This window comes from Rissa tridactyla, chromosome 1, assembly GCF_028500815.1.
Source record: "Rissa tridactyla isolate bRisTri1 chromosome 1, bRisTri1.patW.cur.20221130, whole genome shotgun sequence".
NCBI lineage: Eukaryota > Metazoa > Chordata > Aves > Charadriiformes > Laridae > Rissa > Rissa tridactyla.
This window is the reverse complement of record NC_071466.1, coordinates 162551771-162568179: the sequence shown is the minus strand read 5'-3', so window position 1 is coordinate 162568179 and position 16409 is coordinate 162551771. Positions and strand designations below refer to the sequence as shown.

At 52.9% G+C, this 16409-nt stretch overlaps 1 protein-coding gene across 2 annotated transcripts; it reads left to right on the top strand.

Moving 5' to 3' along the window:
- Position 1: 1 nt before the first annotated feature.
- Positions 2–16228, top strand: LGALS2 (galectin 2). 2 transcript variants are annotated; one of them, XM_054203341.1, is made up of 6 exons: positions 2–129; positions 7354–7455; positions 11478–11704; positions 14414–14496; positions 14764–14920; positions 16009–16228. In XM_054203341.1, the coding sequence occupies exons 4-6, from the start codon at positions 14441–14443 to the stop codon at positions 16153–16155; spliced, it is 360 nt and encodes a 119-aa protein (XP_054059316.1). In that variant the 5' UTR covers positions 2–129; positions 7354–7455; positions 11478–11704; positions 14414–14440; the 3' UTR covers positions 16156–16228. The 2 variants fall into 2 exon arrangements, with proteins under 2 accessions (XP_054059316.1, XP_054059310.1); XM_054203335.1 differs by lacking the exons at positions 2–129; positions 7354–7455; positions 11478–11704 and adding an exon at positions 13852–13945.
- Positions 16229–16409: the final 181 nt, after the last annotated feature.

The following is a 16409-nucleotide window of genomic DNA, read 5'->3' as shown; positions in this document are numbered from 1 at the left end:
CGCGCGGGACGGGGAAGGAAGCGGAAGGGCTCCGGGAAGAAGGAGACAGAGACCGGGGTGAGACAGAGCACCGGAAACCGCCTGCTACGCGGAAACCGGCCCTTCCCGGAAAAGCCCTTGTGCTGGCAGGTGAGGCCACTTCCGGCGCGGAGACAGGGCACTTCCGCCCGCCGGGCGCGGGGGAGCCGCGTGTCCTTTAAAAGGACACGAGCCCGCCGGCCCCGCCCGTGCCCCACCTGGCCTGGCCGGAGGGGAGCGGCGCCAGGCCCCGGCCGTAGCGCTCCCCCCTGCCTTGTTCTGGGGGCGGCCTCTCGGCGGGCGGTGGCTTAGGAGACGTTATAAACGTTAGCAAGCGACGTGCCGTGCCCCGGTGGGAGTTATGTTTAAATAGCTGCCTGGCCTGCCCTGGCAGGGTCCGGCCCCGCCTGGCCTTCTCCCGCCTGGCTGGGGGCGGTGGGGGCGGGAGGTTGTGAAGGCCTGCAAGTAACTAAGAGCTCCATGAGTACGAACTCCATTTGTCCTCTTTCTCCTTGCGGCTCTGGTAATCCAGGCCAGCCCTAGCTGTGACGCTTCATATCGCTTGTTTTTCTCTCTGCTCCAGTGGGTCTTGGAAGGAACAGTGTGTCTGTGTCCCTCTGGTGATTTATTACTTTTGTTGTTTGCTCTTTTTTTTTTTTCCCCCCCGTCTTTTTAAATAATGCCGGTGAAAGATGCCAACTCAGTGACCTTTAGGGAGCGCAGGCCTCCACCTGTTTGAAGAGTCCCCAGTGCACCTCATCAGGGCTGGCTGCTCAAAAGCACAGGCCGCTGGGGCAGGCCCTGCCGGAGGAGCCTCCGCGATAAGAGCATGAGTTATTCAGCCTTATAGTGTCTAATCCTGGAGACAGATGTCTGAGTCAGAGCGGCCCTGTGTTGGGTTACTCATTTACAGTGCTAATCCCGCAGATGGCAGGCGAGGGAACTGCCCTGATGTCACACCTAATGTCTTTTCCGTATGGATAGCCATTGTTTTGGGGGGGATTTTTTGGCCATTAAAAGGTACTTTTTGGCACTTGAATGTAGTTCTTTTTTTAACTGTTAACTGCCTTGCATCACAAAGACTTTTTAAAGTGCCTTTCATAGAAAATTGCCATATCCTTCCCTCCGCTGTGTTCAGGCACGTTTTACAGGAGTTATTTTAATCTTATGAGTCAGCCTTGCCTGTCACTACTGCCTCTTTGATTTTTCTGAGAATCCTTAAGTCATCTTTAGGAGACTGAGGCCTAGATACTGCTCTTCTAGGTCATGTATGATCTGTGTAGAAGGCATGCGTCTCTTCTCTCCAACCCACAAAGCGATGCCTCTGAAGGAGTGGTTTTTCAGCCTGGTGCTTCACAGCACCCTTTTGCTCGGGTTTCGATCTGTCTGCATCTGGAGGTTGTTTGTTTTCCTCTCTTTCGCAACCACCCAGTGGTTAGCAAGTCTAGGATGAATGGAAGGCTGCACCTCTTTTCAGCGGGTTGCAAACAATGTCGAGAGAACTCATGCGCAACAGTCATGTCAGCAGTGACCTTGCAAACCTTGCTGTTACTTCTCATAGATTTAGGAGTCTCTTTCCCCTTTGGTTACGTCTGCTCTCTGTATAACAAGGACCCTCGGTACAACAAAAAAAGAGATCTGAGCCTGGATTTTGCCCCCCTGTAATAGTGGTTAGATGATGTGTGAGGAAAAAACTTTCTCCTGTTCCTTCATTTATTTTTACTGACAGCTGGAATCCCAAACTAGGTTTGGATGGAGTGAGATGTTCCATGTTGTAATTAACGCCGCTCCAGAATGAAAGTCCTGGAACTATAATTAGCTCGTAGCCAGTTGCAGAGGAAAGTGATTACGTGCAAGCTGGAGGCCTGGGTAGCTGGTGTGCGGGCAAAAGGAAAGTTTATGCTGGCAGAGGGGTGCGGGATCCCAGGTTTGGCAGGCCCTGCAGCAGGCTGTCCCGCAGAGGGCAGCAGCAGGCAGGAGAGCTCCTCCTGCCTGGTCAACCTGGATTTAGCAAACGCTGTGCTGTCGTGGTGGATCACAAAACAGGCGAAGACCCCCTCCGTGGGGAAGGGAAGGCGGCCTTGCAGGAGTCACCGGGTCGCCTGGGAGATAGTTTTTCCACCCACCAGGTCCTCTTCAGACAGCCAAAACCACCCCGTCACCCTTGCTCTGTCCCGACGTTTGTTTGGTTTCTCTGCCTTGTGTGTTTATGCAAAGCCTGCAATGTTTTTCAGATGCGCTTGTGTGCGACAGCAAGAGCTTTTGTGTGCTTCCTGCTGGATCGTCGGCTCTGGCCCGTGATGTGAGGTTCCCTTTCCCCTGTCATATTCCTCTTTCTTTGGCAAGGCGTTCTGCCAGAGACCTTTCACTTTCCTGAAGCTCGCTCCATACTGTGGTCTTTTGTTCCCTTTTCTTGTTTTCCTGCTCTGGCTGACTGCAGTAGCCAGTTCCTGGGTTTTTGGCTCGGTTTTACCTCTCCTGCTTTCTCTTGGAGTGGGGCTGGCAGCACCTCTCCTGACATCACCTCGGACCACGCACCTCTTACGCAATCCTCTTGGATTTGCAGCCCTGCTCTTCCCTGACCTTGACTAATCTCCTTCCTTTTGCAATACTTCTAAGCACCTTTCCCAGCGGAGGGTTGCAATTAGAGAGGCAAGTACAGAGTTGCATACTTCTCTAGAGGGAGAGCAGGTTTTAGCTCCTTTAATCTAATAGGAAATGTCTCCTTCCCTTTCATATGCAGCACTTTCTTGTGGTATGCAGTCATCCACCAGGATTGCTCCCTTCCATTTCTTTCAGCATTTCCCTTTTCGCTGTAGGAAGACCTGTCCCTGGTGATCAAAGGCATCTTTCTACAACTACAGGAGCAGAATGAGGAAACAGGATGCTGGATAAGGGATCAGAAAACCTGCTGGCTAGAGCTCTGCAATTAAACATGTCTTGGAGCAAGACTCAAGGAAATGCATATCTATGCTCGCTGCCTCAGTTTCCCTGGTTGTTAGCGTGGGGATAATTGCACTTTCTTCCTTTGGGAAATTGCCTTGACCTCTGTACACTAAATTTCCTTTCCACGTTGGTTCTGTCATTAGAGCAACTGGCTCAGCGAGACAAGCAAGCGAGAGAAGCAAATACCAGAGTCAGAGATGAGCTGCGCAGCTTGCTACTTCCTTGTGTTCAAGCCCTCCTTCCAGACCGGGCAACTCAGGAGGTGTCTTGATCCCTCGACCGAGGGGGCGGCAGTGCCCTCCTGGCCAGCGTAGCGGGGTGGCAGTGCCTCGTTACCCCCTGGAGAAGGCTCAGCTGGATTTGATGTTGTCAATAGCCTCTTCCCAAGAGAGTCTGGGACAGCCAGGGGATGCTCCGAGAACACGGGAACGCTCCTGCTGCAGAGGAACAGTATCAGCAGCAGGCAAAGATGAAAGAAAACCGACAGGACAGAAGCCCTAGTCATAGCCATGGCTCGGGGGCTGATAGGTTATGTATCTGGGTGAGCCAAACACAGAACGGGGAGAGGAAGACGTGCCAGGTTAGAGAGAGCTCCTTAAATTTATGGGGCTGAAGTGAGCATCAAAGGCCCCGAGCCCGCGAGGGGGAACCTGGATGAAGTCATTTGCTGCACTGCTGGTGAGATCAGCTCCAGACTGGAACAGATCCGCTGCTGATACAGTGCGCTCGGGATTCAGGTGTCTAGAGAGAGGTGCTTGAAAAGGTGAACGGATTCACCTGTTCTCGCTCTACCCCTGGCTTGCTGTGTTATCGCTCAAAGATGGAAGTGGCATCATTAGAAAGCACAAGTACTGGGGGGAAATGGTTTAAGAGCCTGGATTTTGCTGAGATACAGTTTGGCTCTAAAGAACAGTGGGAGGGAGAAGGAGAAGGAGAAAAATCATATTGCAAAGGCATTTTTCACAGGCATCCAAGCATGATCTGAGCAGAGATTGGTGGCACAAAACTAGGCATCCTGGAGCAAATCAGGCAGCCCAGCTGCGGCAAATCCCCAGGCCTGGATGATGAATACCTCCCTGCATTGCGGCGACAACGAAGTGTGACTTAGTGAAGCGTTTGCCGGGGATGTTTAGCGTAGCAGCAGCCCGGGGAGGGAGCTCAGAGGCGCAGCCGTGTGCAGCCTCTCTTTTACAACGCGGCACAGGGAGGGGGCATTCCCGCTGCAGGGTGCCCCGGCGCTGAATGCACGTGCTCTGGGTTGTGCAGCTGCCTCAGGTCTGGCAGCTGGTGAGCTTGAATAGATGGTTTTTGGCCCCGGGTTTGAAAGTCCCCCATTGCCAGCCAGTCCTGCTTTGGCTGCAGCTGCCTCAGGTTCCCTAGGAAACTTCGGCGCTGGCTTAAGTCTGGGCTGCGAAAAGGCAGGAGGAGGCAAGTCTGGCGGCTCTCTCCCTCCAGCCAGGCTGCTCGGATCTCAGCCGCTTGGCACCGCAGCCAGCTTCAGCCCCGCTTTTGGCGGCGGCGAGGAGCAGCAGGGCGGAGTGAACCCGGTGCCGGGGCATGGTGGACGTGAGGTTAGGAATAAAAAGAAAACTGCGACCCAGGAGGAGGAGGGAGACCCAGAGTCTGCATAGGCAGATTTCTCAAAAGGCGGACCTGGCCTTTCCTGGGCTCCTTTCTGGTCCCTGTGGATTTGTCTGTCTTAGTAAATGCAACAGGAGCGGGGCCAGGCCCAAACACTGCCTTGGGACGATGGCTGACGCCATGCGGTTGTTAGCACCCTCCCTGCCGTGGTTTCGGGCTGTGCCAGCTAGCGGTGCTGCAGTGCCCAGGCACGGCTAGGGGACAGGGCGGGCTGGGGACTGTTCCAAACAGAGTCTTGGTGTCGCCGAGAGTTTAACTCGCCCTGCTGCTTGCTCTCAGGGCCAAGAGCAAAATGGCTACACCCTGTAAGCCTAGGTCCCTCTGAAGGCAGGCTTTTGAAATGCAGTCCCCTGCAGCCTGCATATTTACCCCGTAATTTTCCACATTTTCCTCTCTCCGAAGATGGGAAATGTCACGCAACAGGTTGTAGGTGTGTGCGTGGGGTGGGAGTGTGTGCGCCAGGCTGAAACTGGGGAAGGCTCTGTCTGCTGGGCACGGCTGAATGCAGGGTTGTGAGTAAGTGTCCTACACCCTGTGTGATGGACCATTGTCCGTCTTTGACCTCCCGCCTGGTGGCGTGGGAGAGATGCTATGAGGAAACATTGCCCGAACGCATGAGGTCATGGGGGTGTGGGGGCCAGTTCCTGGGTGCACAGACATGCCCCTGTGGCTCTCCTACCTTGGGCAGGCAGAATGAGGAACCCATCACATCGTCCATGGAGCACATGATTTTCCAAGGGCTTCCCATGCATGCACAACTCTGTCTTGTTCCCCCCCCCCCCCCCAGACTACATCAGGTTTGGGGACTTGCTTGGGTAGCAGAATGGGGGCAAAGCTTGTGTATCCCCCATTTAACGTGCTGCTGGCAGATGAGTCCCCCAGCCAGGAGGAGGATCAGGCACACACCTCTGGGTGCATCCGAACGGCCTCTGCCTTGTCTCTCTGCCTGGAGGGGCTGTGTTTGAGCAGCGCGCTGCTGTTCCCCTCAGCCCAGCTGGTGTTTTGAAGGCTATGTCCACGTCCTGGCTCTCACCACAAGCATGTCGCACCTTTGCCGTCCCTGATCTGCAGCCCAAGTCCCCCTCCTCTGTGCAGAAGGAGGACATGCTCCTGGCAGAGGCTGCTCCTCTTTTCACCTCCCTCCTTCCACAAAACAGCTTTGCATCTTGAGTAGCTTGCCTGCCCGTGGCAGCGCTATGGCTGAATTTCAGGAGGATGATGCATGCTGAGAGCCAGAGGGGTTAAGAGCAACAGTGTCGCGGCATGGCTTGACCAGTGGGCTATGAGACCTCTTCCCTCCAGCCATCCTCAAGCTGTCCACTGCTCCTGCAGCCAGCCAGCTGCTTGATGGTGTCCAAAGCAGGCACTAGGCACTCCAGCTCATCCCGAGCCAGGTCCCTGGGGAGCTGCGTCTCTGCCGGAGCTGTTCAGGAAAGATTCCCACCCCTTTCCTAATGAGACCGAGTGAGTAATAGAGATGTTCCTCAGGGACGGTGTTGTAAGGAGTGCTACGTGCATGTTCAGGACCAGAGAGCAGGTCTCCACTAGCTTTTTCCCTGCTGTTGTGCAGCAGACGTTGATGCATGTCCCATCTTGACAGAATAGATAAGGTATCTGTGTGCTGATGGGAACTTGCCTGGCAGTTGCAGCCGACGGTCCTCCTCTCATTGTTCTGATCGGATCTCCTGGCTTGGCAAGTCTGTTTGTTGCACTGTGAATGGCAAAGTGTTTGGGGCTATCCATCCCGGGATATGATAAGATTTGTCTGGTGTGAGTCGTGTTCAAAGCATTGGGTTTGTAATACCCTTTTCCCCTCTTGGGAGCAAGCCTTCTTGCTTGCATTAAAGCAATCTGACTGCATTAAAGCTGTGTGTCTGCTTTGCTGCAGGGGGACTCTTGAGAGGAGCAGCACGAAGCAACCAGGGGGCAGCCAGAGAGATAGGTTTGGTGGGGAAAATAAGGACAGCAGAAAGAGGCATAAACTGGAGGGAAGGGAAAGAGAGCCAGAGAGAATAAACAGCGTAGCATGACCGTTGGGAACACAAAATAAACATCTACTGTGGTCAAGTGAGGGCTTATGTACTACTGGCTACGTGGGATGTGTCAGAAACGGGAGCAGAGGCTCACAGGAGCAGTCCAGAGGAAGGACAGGATGCCCATGGGACTGGTCGGCAAAACAAGGTGTCCTCAAATGCACGGTGTGTCCCTTAGTCCCCAGTATAATGCTGGAAAGGGAGACAGAGAGTCCCAGCTGGTCAAAGCATCTGCAGCCCCATTCCCTGCGGTACCATGCAGAGATGAAACGTCTCTGGGCAGTGCCATGACCTGGCAGGCTCAGGTGCTGGCTTTGAAAGCTCCTTCACCTGGTGGCAACTCTAAAAAAGGCTGTGGCTGTAGTTCCTCACTGGGAAAAAGTAATTTAGCACTCCTTGTGCTGATGAGAGTGGAGCCGGGACCTCTGCGCTTTGGCTGTCCCTGGAGCTCCTGCAGTGGTTGCAGGTCAGGCTCCCTGTGGCTCACTCTGAAGGTCCATGGGTTCATACATTTCTGGTGCCGTTTCCTCTGGAAGAGGGAGGAGGAGAGGAACAGGGAGAGTTGGTTGTGTGGGCCTGGTCTTTTCTTAGGTCTCCTTCAGATGCCTGCAGTTCCCGCACTGAGTCAGTCATTTTGGGATTTGGATTCCCTTTTTTTTGGCAGCTTTTCTTTCCAATTTCCATCTGGTTTGGTTTTTATCATTTCATTTTGCAGGGCCATCAAAGGGAGTTTGTTCAAGCTGATTTTGGAGCAACAGATAGTTTTGACTTGACAACCCCTTCCTCTGCAGACCTCAGCCATGGCCTTAGACGCAGGGTGAGTCGCCCCTTCAGACCTTCTCAAAGCTGATGGGTGGTAAGGTGGCTTGCTGCTTCCCAGCGGGGTGAGGGGTACTTGGCTTAGTGACGCGAGCATGGGAGAGCAGTCCTTTTTATTTTTTGCTCTCCTTCTTTCCAGCCCATGAGCTGTTAATTCTTGTGGCTTTTCAAAACTTGCTATTTCTCCTTTAGCATTTCTTTCTCTTTCTTTTTTTTTTTTTTTTTCCCTTTTTCCCCCAGTGGATGAGCCACCCTTGGCATCGTGCCTCGTGCGTGTGACTCAGACAGTTTCTGCTTGTCTGAAGGATTCCTGCAAGTCCTCAGAGTTGTCCAACCCGCCTGGGCACAGCACTGGAGCCCGTGAGAAATGCACTCAAAGGGAGCTGCACAGTGTCAGTAGCCTTGTTCTCCCTGCGCGGGATGGACCACGGCGCACCGGGACTCGGCAGTCACTCTCGCTGCATGCCCTTGCTGTCCTGTGGGGTTATATCTGGGATTGCTGCTCGGAGCTCAATGGAGGGAGGTCCCCGCGGACCTTTTGTGTATGGCGCAATGCTGCATTTCTTTTTTGCTTATTCGAGTTCCAGCCAGCTGGCGTCACGCTGTCTTTGTTGTGGGAAATGGTCCCCTTGAAGTCAGGGGAGTTAGGCTTGGGGCATCTCGGAAGTCCCCTGGCTTCCAGTGTTGGAAGGCATCCATTCATTTTGAATGCCTCTGGTTTTCGAACTTAATTGGACCAACCCAAGGGCTAATTTTGTTCAGAGGCGCTGAATGCCTCAGTACCTCCTACTGATAGTAGATGGTGTGGTGAGAGATCAGCATCTCTGATACTCAAGCTGCATTAGCTAGGGGAGCCCAGCTTCCTTTTAGCTACGATGGGTTTGCAAAGCTGGATTTTTTATTTATTTATTTTTAAAAATATGTCCATGGGGTCTTTAAGATGAGAATCTAAACAAGAGGAGGGTTTTTTAGATGTGAATTTGGGTATCTGTGCCTCAATTTCCCCATGTGCAAGATGAGGGAAATGCCATCTTCCTTAACGATAGGGTAAAGTTGTTGGAACTTTTGGTGCAAGATGCAAGTGGAGCATAAGACCTCATGAAGCTGATCCTTTGTGGAGAGCTCTTTGGAAGATCTTTTTCCCATTAGGCTAATAATTTCTCATCCAGCAAGTTTGGGTAAAGCTCGGAGATCCCAAAAGTCCAGGAAAGGGGAAGCCATGAGTCTTCTATGCATTTTCTCTTTGCCAGTAGGGAAGCTTTCAACACAAATGCATTTTTATCTCCTGGCATGTTTTTGAAAGCTTTTCCCACAACCCACATTCCTGGCGTGTCCCCATGAGGGAAAGAATTAGAGAAATGAAGGCTGGAAATGGAACTAGGTGGCATGTAATCAGTCCTCTGACCTCCCTTCCCCACCCTCTGCCTGTTTGGTTCATTCTCCTCTCCCTCGGGCAAGTTGGGGACCCATAAGACATGACTCATTTGGCTGCTTGGGTTGATGAAATGGCCCTGATGCCATTTCAAGCATCAGGAAGCCTGAGCCAGCTTCCTTGCACATGAACTACCTTCCTCCCCTCTCTGTGCATAACTTGTACCACACAAAATTATTGCCACAGACTTCAGAGCTGCTCAAGAGAGATGTCCCCTGCAAAGGTATAAGGACATAACTTGGCCCTGGGAATGGAAACCATCAGAGCGCATTTGAGCTCCCCATGGAGATGGAAGATGCCAGTCACTGTGGCACTATAGCCTCTAGGGAGAGAGATGGAATCTGAGGTTACACCCCTTCCCTGACCTCTTGATCTGCTCCACTGCTTGGTGCAGGTTCCCTCCTTCCCTGCTGCCCCTAGCCCTGCAGAAAGGTGGGGTTTTTTTCCACAATTTAGCTCTTCAGCTAGCTTTGTCCTTCCTTCTCCTTATTCCCCACATCCTAAGGAAGAGAAATCGCACCCTACAGGTGAAGGGGGGTGATGCTGGTAGAGAGCTTACCAAAGGCTGATGGCCTCTAATCCCTTGCCCCCAGGTTCAGAGCATGGATGCTGCTTCCATACTTCCCACAGGGGCTCCAGATGACACACTGTCAGGGAGCTGGGGCAGGAAGGGTGGCAGGGGATTACACCTCCAGTCCTTTGTTCCTTTCCATTTTAGTTGATCTGAATGCAGGGACTTCAGTGTGGTTCCCAGAGGAACCATCCCGCTCTGGTTAACCTCTTAGGTAGGAGGTTAGTGTTCATGGGCACTAGGCTCCTTGTGTTCATCATTGCCTTGGCTTCTCCTGCATCTTGTGGACAATCCTCTCCTGTACACGCCCTCAAGATCCACAGACCTGCTTATCCAGTCTCCTGCTTACCTCAGTCTTTGGCTGAGGTAAGTACATTTTGTTCTCTCGGTCCTCCTCCGTTAGACAGCTGGCTGCCTTTCAGAGCTTAGGGATCGGTTGGGTGAAGGTTGCAGCATTATCTGCTGAGAGGCAAACCAGCACCTTTTGACTAAAGGGGAAACCGGTCCCGTCAAACCTATGTGGGAATTTTTGTAACTGCCAGGTGGAGGACTGAGCAGCTCCATCAGGAGGTGATGGAAGCCTCTTCATGGTCCTGTCCTGAGCCCTGGCCTCTGAAAATCCAGGGCTCAGCTTCTTGAAATCCACCCCACAGCCCTTTAAGGCAGGGGACATTCCCCCCTAAGCTTCATAAAAGGGGGAAACCAAGGCAGAAACATGACTTAATTGCAACTGCTGTGAGGAACTGCAATCAGGACCCAGATGAGGTCAGAGAACACGGTTTAAATCAGGTCACCGCTCAATATTTATTGTGTGGAGTTTTTCTTTTTTCTTTACTCCCGCACTGAAATCCTTCCCCAGAGGCTATTCAAGGAAATAAATAGCCAGTGGAAAGGGACAATAGCTTGCTGTGGAGTACAAATTATATGAAGCAGTAGGAAATAATAGCAGAGTGAGCAGCTGCTACTCCAAGAAAGAATGCATGGTTGGTCTCTCCCGCTCCCTTTGCCTTGAGAGGACGCCGATGCCCGATTCACGGCACAGACTCCCTGGTGCCTCCAGTGCAAAGTGGGACAGGCTCCTTTTCCCCTCTGCAGCGTCCTCCTCTGCTTCTTTGGTGTCTGATTAGCACCGAGCTGAAACCACAGCCTTCCGTGAGGGTGCTAAAGGGATCTCTCACCTCTTCTTGCAGAGCTTGGTTTGATGTGGGGGCAGCAGCACATGCATCCTCACACCCAACGTGGCTGCCTTGCCTTCCCCTCTCTCCCTCTTCCCTTCTGGGCTGAGTGTCACATCTGGTGATGACCCATGTCACTCCTGCAAGGGACTGTTCATAGCTCATGTTGTCTAGAGAGGATGTGTTGGCTGCCCTCTCCCCTGAGCCCCTTGGAGCCCTTCCTCAGAGCACCATTGGGAGGGATGGTGAGGACCGTTTTGGTGTGCTGGTGTGGATTTTGGGGGCTGCCCCTGCCACAAAAGGCCCTGAGAAACCTCGCGCAGCTCAGGCGGTTGGGCTACCTTAGCCGGGAAGTGGGGGAGCCTGTGGTTTTCCTCAGGGCTTCACACCTAGCTGGCTTATCTCCTGCGCGAGTAAGAAAACAAAATAAATACCGCTGCCAGCACTGGTGCTGCCGAGGATCTTGGCAATCTTCTAGAGAGTGTGGCATTCAGCCTGTTCTTAACAGCTATGTGGGTACCCTGTGGTAGAGGTGGCAGCTGTAGGCTACAGTACATGAGGTGCTGCTGTCTGGAGCCACCTCGGGGGTCCTGAGATCCCGTGGGTGCTCCTGGTGGCCTGAGATCTCCCCAGGACTGGAGGGAAGGTTGGAAAGGACTATTAACCCCAAAACCTACCTTATGGGACCTCTGCAAATGAAGCTGCCACATTTCATGTGGTGGAAGCACCCTACAGAGGACCTGCCCTGCCACCCTTCTGGCTGAAAACCCACTTTGTTGTATTAGTGTCTTCCCTCCTTAAAATGTGATTTTTTTTTTTTTTTTACTCATGCAAAACTGCAGGCCTACCTGCTCCCTGTTGGAAGCTCAGCTTGCTCTCAGGGCATGGCCACCATCCTCTCGCCAGTGAATGCTTGTTGGGTCTCTGCTGTCCCAAGGTACCTTCTGGGAACACAGCAAAGCCTCCTCCAATGCCAGCGGTGTGACCATGGGTGTCCCACACCAGTACAGGCCAACTGCCCTCCAGCCAGGATGAGCATCTCTATGGAGCCCTGGAGAAGCACTCCCAGGCAAGTACCCTATTACAGGATCAACTCTCTGGGGGTGAAGGGTTCCTGGATCCCTTGCACTGGTGGCTGCCAGCTTACACAACCATTGCTTATATTTTCCTCACTGCATAGACCCTCCACCTCCTTTGCAGATGCCCTTTAGCCGGATTTCCTCTTTCTTTGGGATTTACGTTCCCATCATATCACCGTTTCCTCAGGCTTTCTGCTTTGCAGTGTCTGCAGGGAAGTCTCAACCTGCCCCCTTCACCCTCCCTTCATCATCCAAATCGCCACCTCCAATTGCATTGGAAGATTTCAGCTCTTATGGGGTCTGTAAAGTCTCAGACCCTTCCTACGTGGGGAGCACATCCCCCTGCATGAGAGAGGCCATCTGCACAGGGCTGGTGTCCGACCATGCGGAGGCTCAGCTCTGCAGACGAAGGAAGTCGCCAGCGCTGGCAGAGTTGCTGCCTGGTTTCCCACTATTGTTCCCAGTGGCAAATAAAAGGGGGGTGAACGCCCCCGCTGAGCATTGTAGGAGGGGGGTTAATGTTATCTCGATACAATCTCACGGCCCCTCTCTGAGCAGCTCGTGCCTCTTTCCTGCCTGTCTTCCCTCCCTGCATGTTCTCACATCCGTGGTACTTGCAGCTCTGCACATAATTATCCGTGAGGGTGGTTTTCCCCATCCCTCAGACACATGCTGCTCTCCCTCCTGGGCAGCCTTATGCTCTGCTGGTGGATAAATCCTGGTGAGAGCGATGTTTCTGTCTGCTCCACGCTGGTTTCTGTGGGAAGTGGAGTGAAGGCTCCTCTACGTTGCTGGCCCAGGACCCGGGTCTTTTCTCTGCTGCGGTGTTCCTGTGTCGCTTTCGCCAGCCACGTAGGACAGGATTTTTCTCACCAAGTTTAGAGTCTGTCTTGGGATGTGATCTCTTGAGCACTAGAATTCTTTCTTTTTCCCTGCTGGCTTAACGTAAGCTCAGGTAACTAACCCTGATGGTGGCTATGCAGTGTCTTTGTCCTGCCATTGTCCCTGCAAAGGGACAACGTGAGGTGCTGGAAAGAGAAACCTCTCCCAGGCGGTGGGATGCTCCGGTGTTTTGTCAGCAGGGCTCTGGGCTCTGCGTTCTCTCTGGGAGGGCTGTGGGGGAGCAGGCTGGCAAGAAGGTGTGTGCTGGTGGGATGCAGCAGCGTGATGGGAAACAGACCCAATGCCAGAAACCACCAATCCCCCAGCACCTGCTCCTGCTGGCTCCACGCTCAGCCCGGAGAGGTTTCACCAACAGCTTGAGTGACCTCAACAGCAAACAAATTTCCCAAGCCTGCTGGGCTTTATGACCCCCTGCTAATAGGAGACACCGCCGGGGAAGGAGTGCTTATCAGCACTTACCTCTGCTTGCTTCAGGAGGTTTTGGGGAAGGGCAGAAGCTGCCTCCCAGCTGGCTGCGCAGCAGGAAGATGACTGCACTTAGCTGCTCTCTGCTGGGCTTGGGAAGGGGGCTGAGGGACTGCTGGTTTCCTGAGCCTTGGCCTCCTCCCTCTCACCTTCCCACTGACTTCTAGAGTCTGGCAAAACACCACCAATTTGTTCAGCCAAATCTGGGACACTGTCTACTGACTTGTAGCTCTTACCTGGGAAGAAGACAGCAGGGGTGATGCCCCCCTGTGAGGAGAACATTCACGTGTCTCAGGGTTAGGGAGGATGGGGCTATTGAATCTTCTGGGCATGGCTCCTCAAGCTAAAAGGTTTGGGTCTTGATGGAACTTGGATGGGAATTTGCAGAGAGCTCCCATGGATTGCTAGTGCAATCCATGCAGCTGGGGCTGAATCTAGATCCGCAAGAAGGGAAGGAGCTGGGTTGCTTTTTTTTGTCCAAGCTGTTACATGCAGAAAAGAAATCAACATGTTAGTCATACCTTTGTGTCCAGCTGGGAAGAGGCTTGTCCTATGCGGTGGCTGGAGTAGCACCACTAAGGGCTGTGTGTGGTGGTCCCTCCACCGGGAGCCCACTGAGGAGGCTGGAAATTGGTTAAATCTCCTGAAGTCCCTAGTGAGAGGAAATATATAGGGAAGCTATTTCTCTGGATCAAAGTCTCCTGGCTTAATAGCACTCCATGGGACCTTGTGGAGGTGGGGGTTCTGTTAATGTGTAAGCCACAAGGAAGTCTAGGGATGTAAAGTCCTCCGTGTGAAGCATTTCTGAGCTAAACTGCTGGTGGTTCCCTGCCTGGTTACTCTGTTCTCTGAGGAAGATGTCTGTAAGGGCTGCTTCTCCTGCTGTCTGTCACCCAGGGTCCCCAGCTCAGCAAAGCTCAGCAAGGGACTGGCAAGACACAGCTGCCTCCACTCTCACCACTTGCATTTCTTGGGCCGCAGGAAATGCTGCCTACCAAACCCTGGGTTGTTTCTCTCTGCTTTAACCCTCTTTCTAGCTCTGCTTTCATGTTCTTTCCTTCTGCTGAGGACAAGCCTGTTTTCATCTCCCCTCTCTCTCTGATGTCTTTTCTCACTTCCTGGCTTCACTCAGCCCACTCTTCCCTTACCGAGTGAGAAGCCCATGCAAGACCTCCAGCACTGAGGGTTTTAGGCCATGAGAGGAACACCAGCTGAGAGCAGTAGATGTTCTTCTGGCTGGGGCACCTTCTCCAAGCAGCACTGTCTCACTTGCAGTGGTGGGGGAGGAATGGCTCCGAGAGCCCCACAGACTATTTTTCTCTCTGCCTTAGGAAAAATTTGAAATCTTCAACCTGGATATGAAGACTGGGGACACCCTGAAGATCAAGGGCAAGATATCTGAAGATACTGATGGGTAAGTAGAAAGAAACCACCTCAACTTGCCAGGACTGAAGGTGGGCTGCAGAGGGAGGTGGTTTTCCAAGGTCACCAGGTACAAAAAGCTTGAGCACAGTTCATTATTAGGGGAGCCACTGTGCCACCACCATGCAAACTGTCCTGGTTCCTGGACAGAGTGAGGAAATGGGAGGCATTAATGGGGTGCAGAGCCGTGTGTTGGATCTCAGGTCTTCCTAGACCCCATCCTGCCCACACAACTCACCTTCTTCCTGTTCACCCACAGCTTCTGCATCAATCTCGGATGCAGGTCCACAGATCTGGCACTTCACTTAAATCCCCGCTTCAACGAGTCTGTCATTGTCTGCAACTCCAGGTGCTCCAGTGCCTGGCAGGAAGAGCATCGTGATAACCTCTGTTTCTCCAAGGGCTCCACTATCAAGGTGAGGGGTCAGTGCCAGCAGGGGGTTTGTGGGGGGTGTGTGTGGTGGGGTGAAGCCCCTGGTTAGCAGATTGCTGTATTGGATGGGAGGACAGTCCCATCCAATGCCTCCTGCTCCCTCCCAACAGCCCCTCATCCTCAGGGTTGACATTTCCACTCCTCCTTCAAAACCCCTATGCATCCTCTGGGAACTTTGCGTGAGCCCTGTCTATCTCAGGCTCTGTAAGTGCTTCCTGCCCCATGTACCTGCCCAGCAGGTGAGCACTCTGGGGGCACGTATGAAGGTAAAGGAGGTCTCCAAGAAGCAGGATCTTGCTGCTCTCTATGCTATATCTCTCCCTAATTCCCTCCTATGCAAACACAGGCTTTAAGGCAACCTAGCATTGGGAGCATTGTCCAAAAACCTCTCCCTTAGCTCTTCTGTCCTCACCACTCCTGGATCCATACTGCCAATCTGTCCTCCCTCTCCTCCTGCCAGGGATGCTGACCTCATTGCTATCTCACCCCTTCTGATGTCCTGAGAAGTTACCAGGGCTGCATGTAGAAGCAGTCTTGTTCTTATTGCTGTGGAGATGAGGCTTGTTTCCTGAGTCGTGGCTGGCTCTTGGGGAAGGGGTGGCGAGGTGACAGCTTTGGGGAATGATCCCTTTAATTTGTGATGATCAGCGATGCATTCTCGTCCTGTCGGCTTGTGTGTGTTTATCAGTGAAGCTCCTTTTTCCAGGTCCTGGTGAGCTGCTGAGGGCATTGGGGCATCAGGTTTATTCTGCCCTGTTCAGAGCAAATCGAAGCCATGTGGCATATAATGACGTGCTTGGGTTTACCTGCTCTGAGTTTGCAATCCGAGTAGCTGAAAGAGCCCCAGGAGAGATCCTGTTCCCAGGTCGTAGCCTAGTTACCAGCTCAGACCCTTAATATCAACTGCTCATTTCCTGCATCACCCTCCGCTCAACCCCCAGCACTTTGCTTAAGGCTGTCACGACTGGGTCTGACCCTCATGTGTAACAGACAGGCCTTTCTCCTGGATGCTTGCCTCCTAATCTCCCCTTTGTCCCCAATTCCTGCCCTTCCTCCCCTGTCTTCTTCCAGATCACCATTGAAATGCTGGCAGACAAATTCCAGGTGAAACTACCAGATGGGCATGAAGTGGAGTTCCCCAACCGGCACTGCTACGACAAGATCAGCTACATGAGCGTCAAGGGAGGCTTCAGGGTCACCTCCTTCAAGCTGGACTGATGGGCGTCGCTTCCTAGATCTAATAAAAACCCAAGCAGTTGGGAGACTCCTTGCTCCGGCTGCTCTGGCTTCTGTGAGATGTCTGTCTCCGTGGCTCTGTGCGAGGCACTCGCGAAGCCCAAGGTTTTTCCACCGACAGGAAAGGAGCCTTTGTTGGATGGAAATAGCTCCCAGATAACGCCAGGTGCTTTTCCAGATCAGGATGTAGGGTTAAACAGATAGTATATAGGGCAATACAGGCTGTAGGTGGGGTT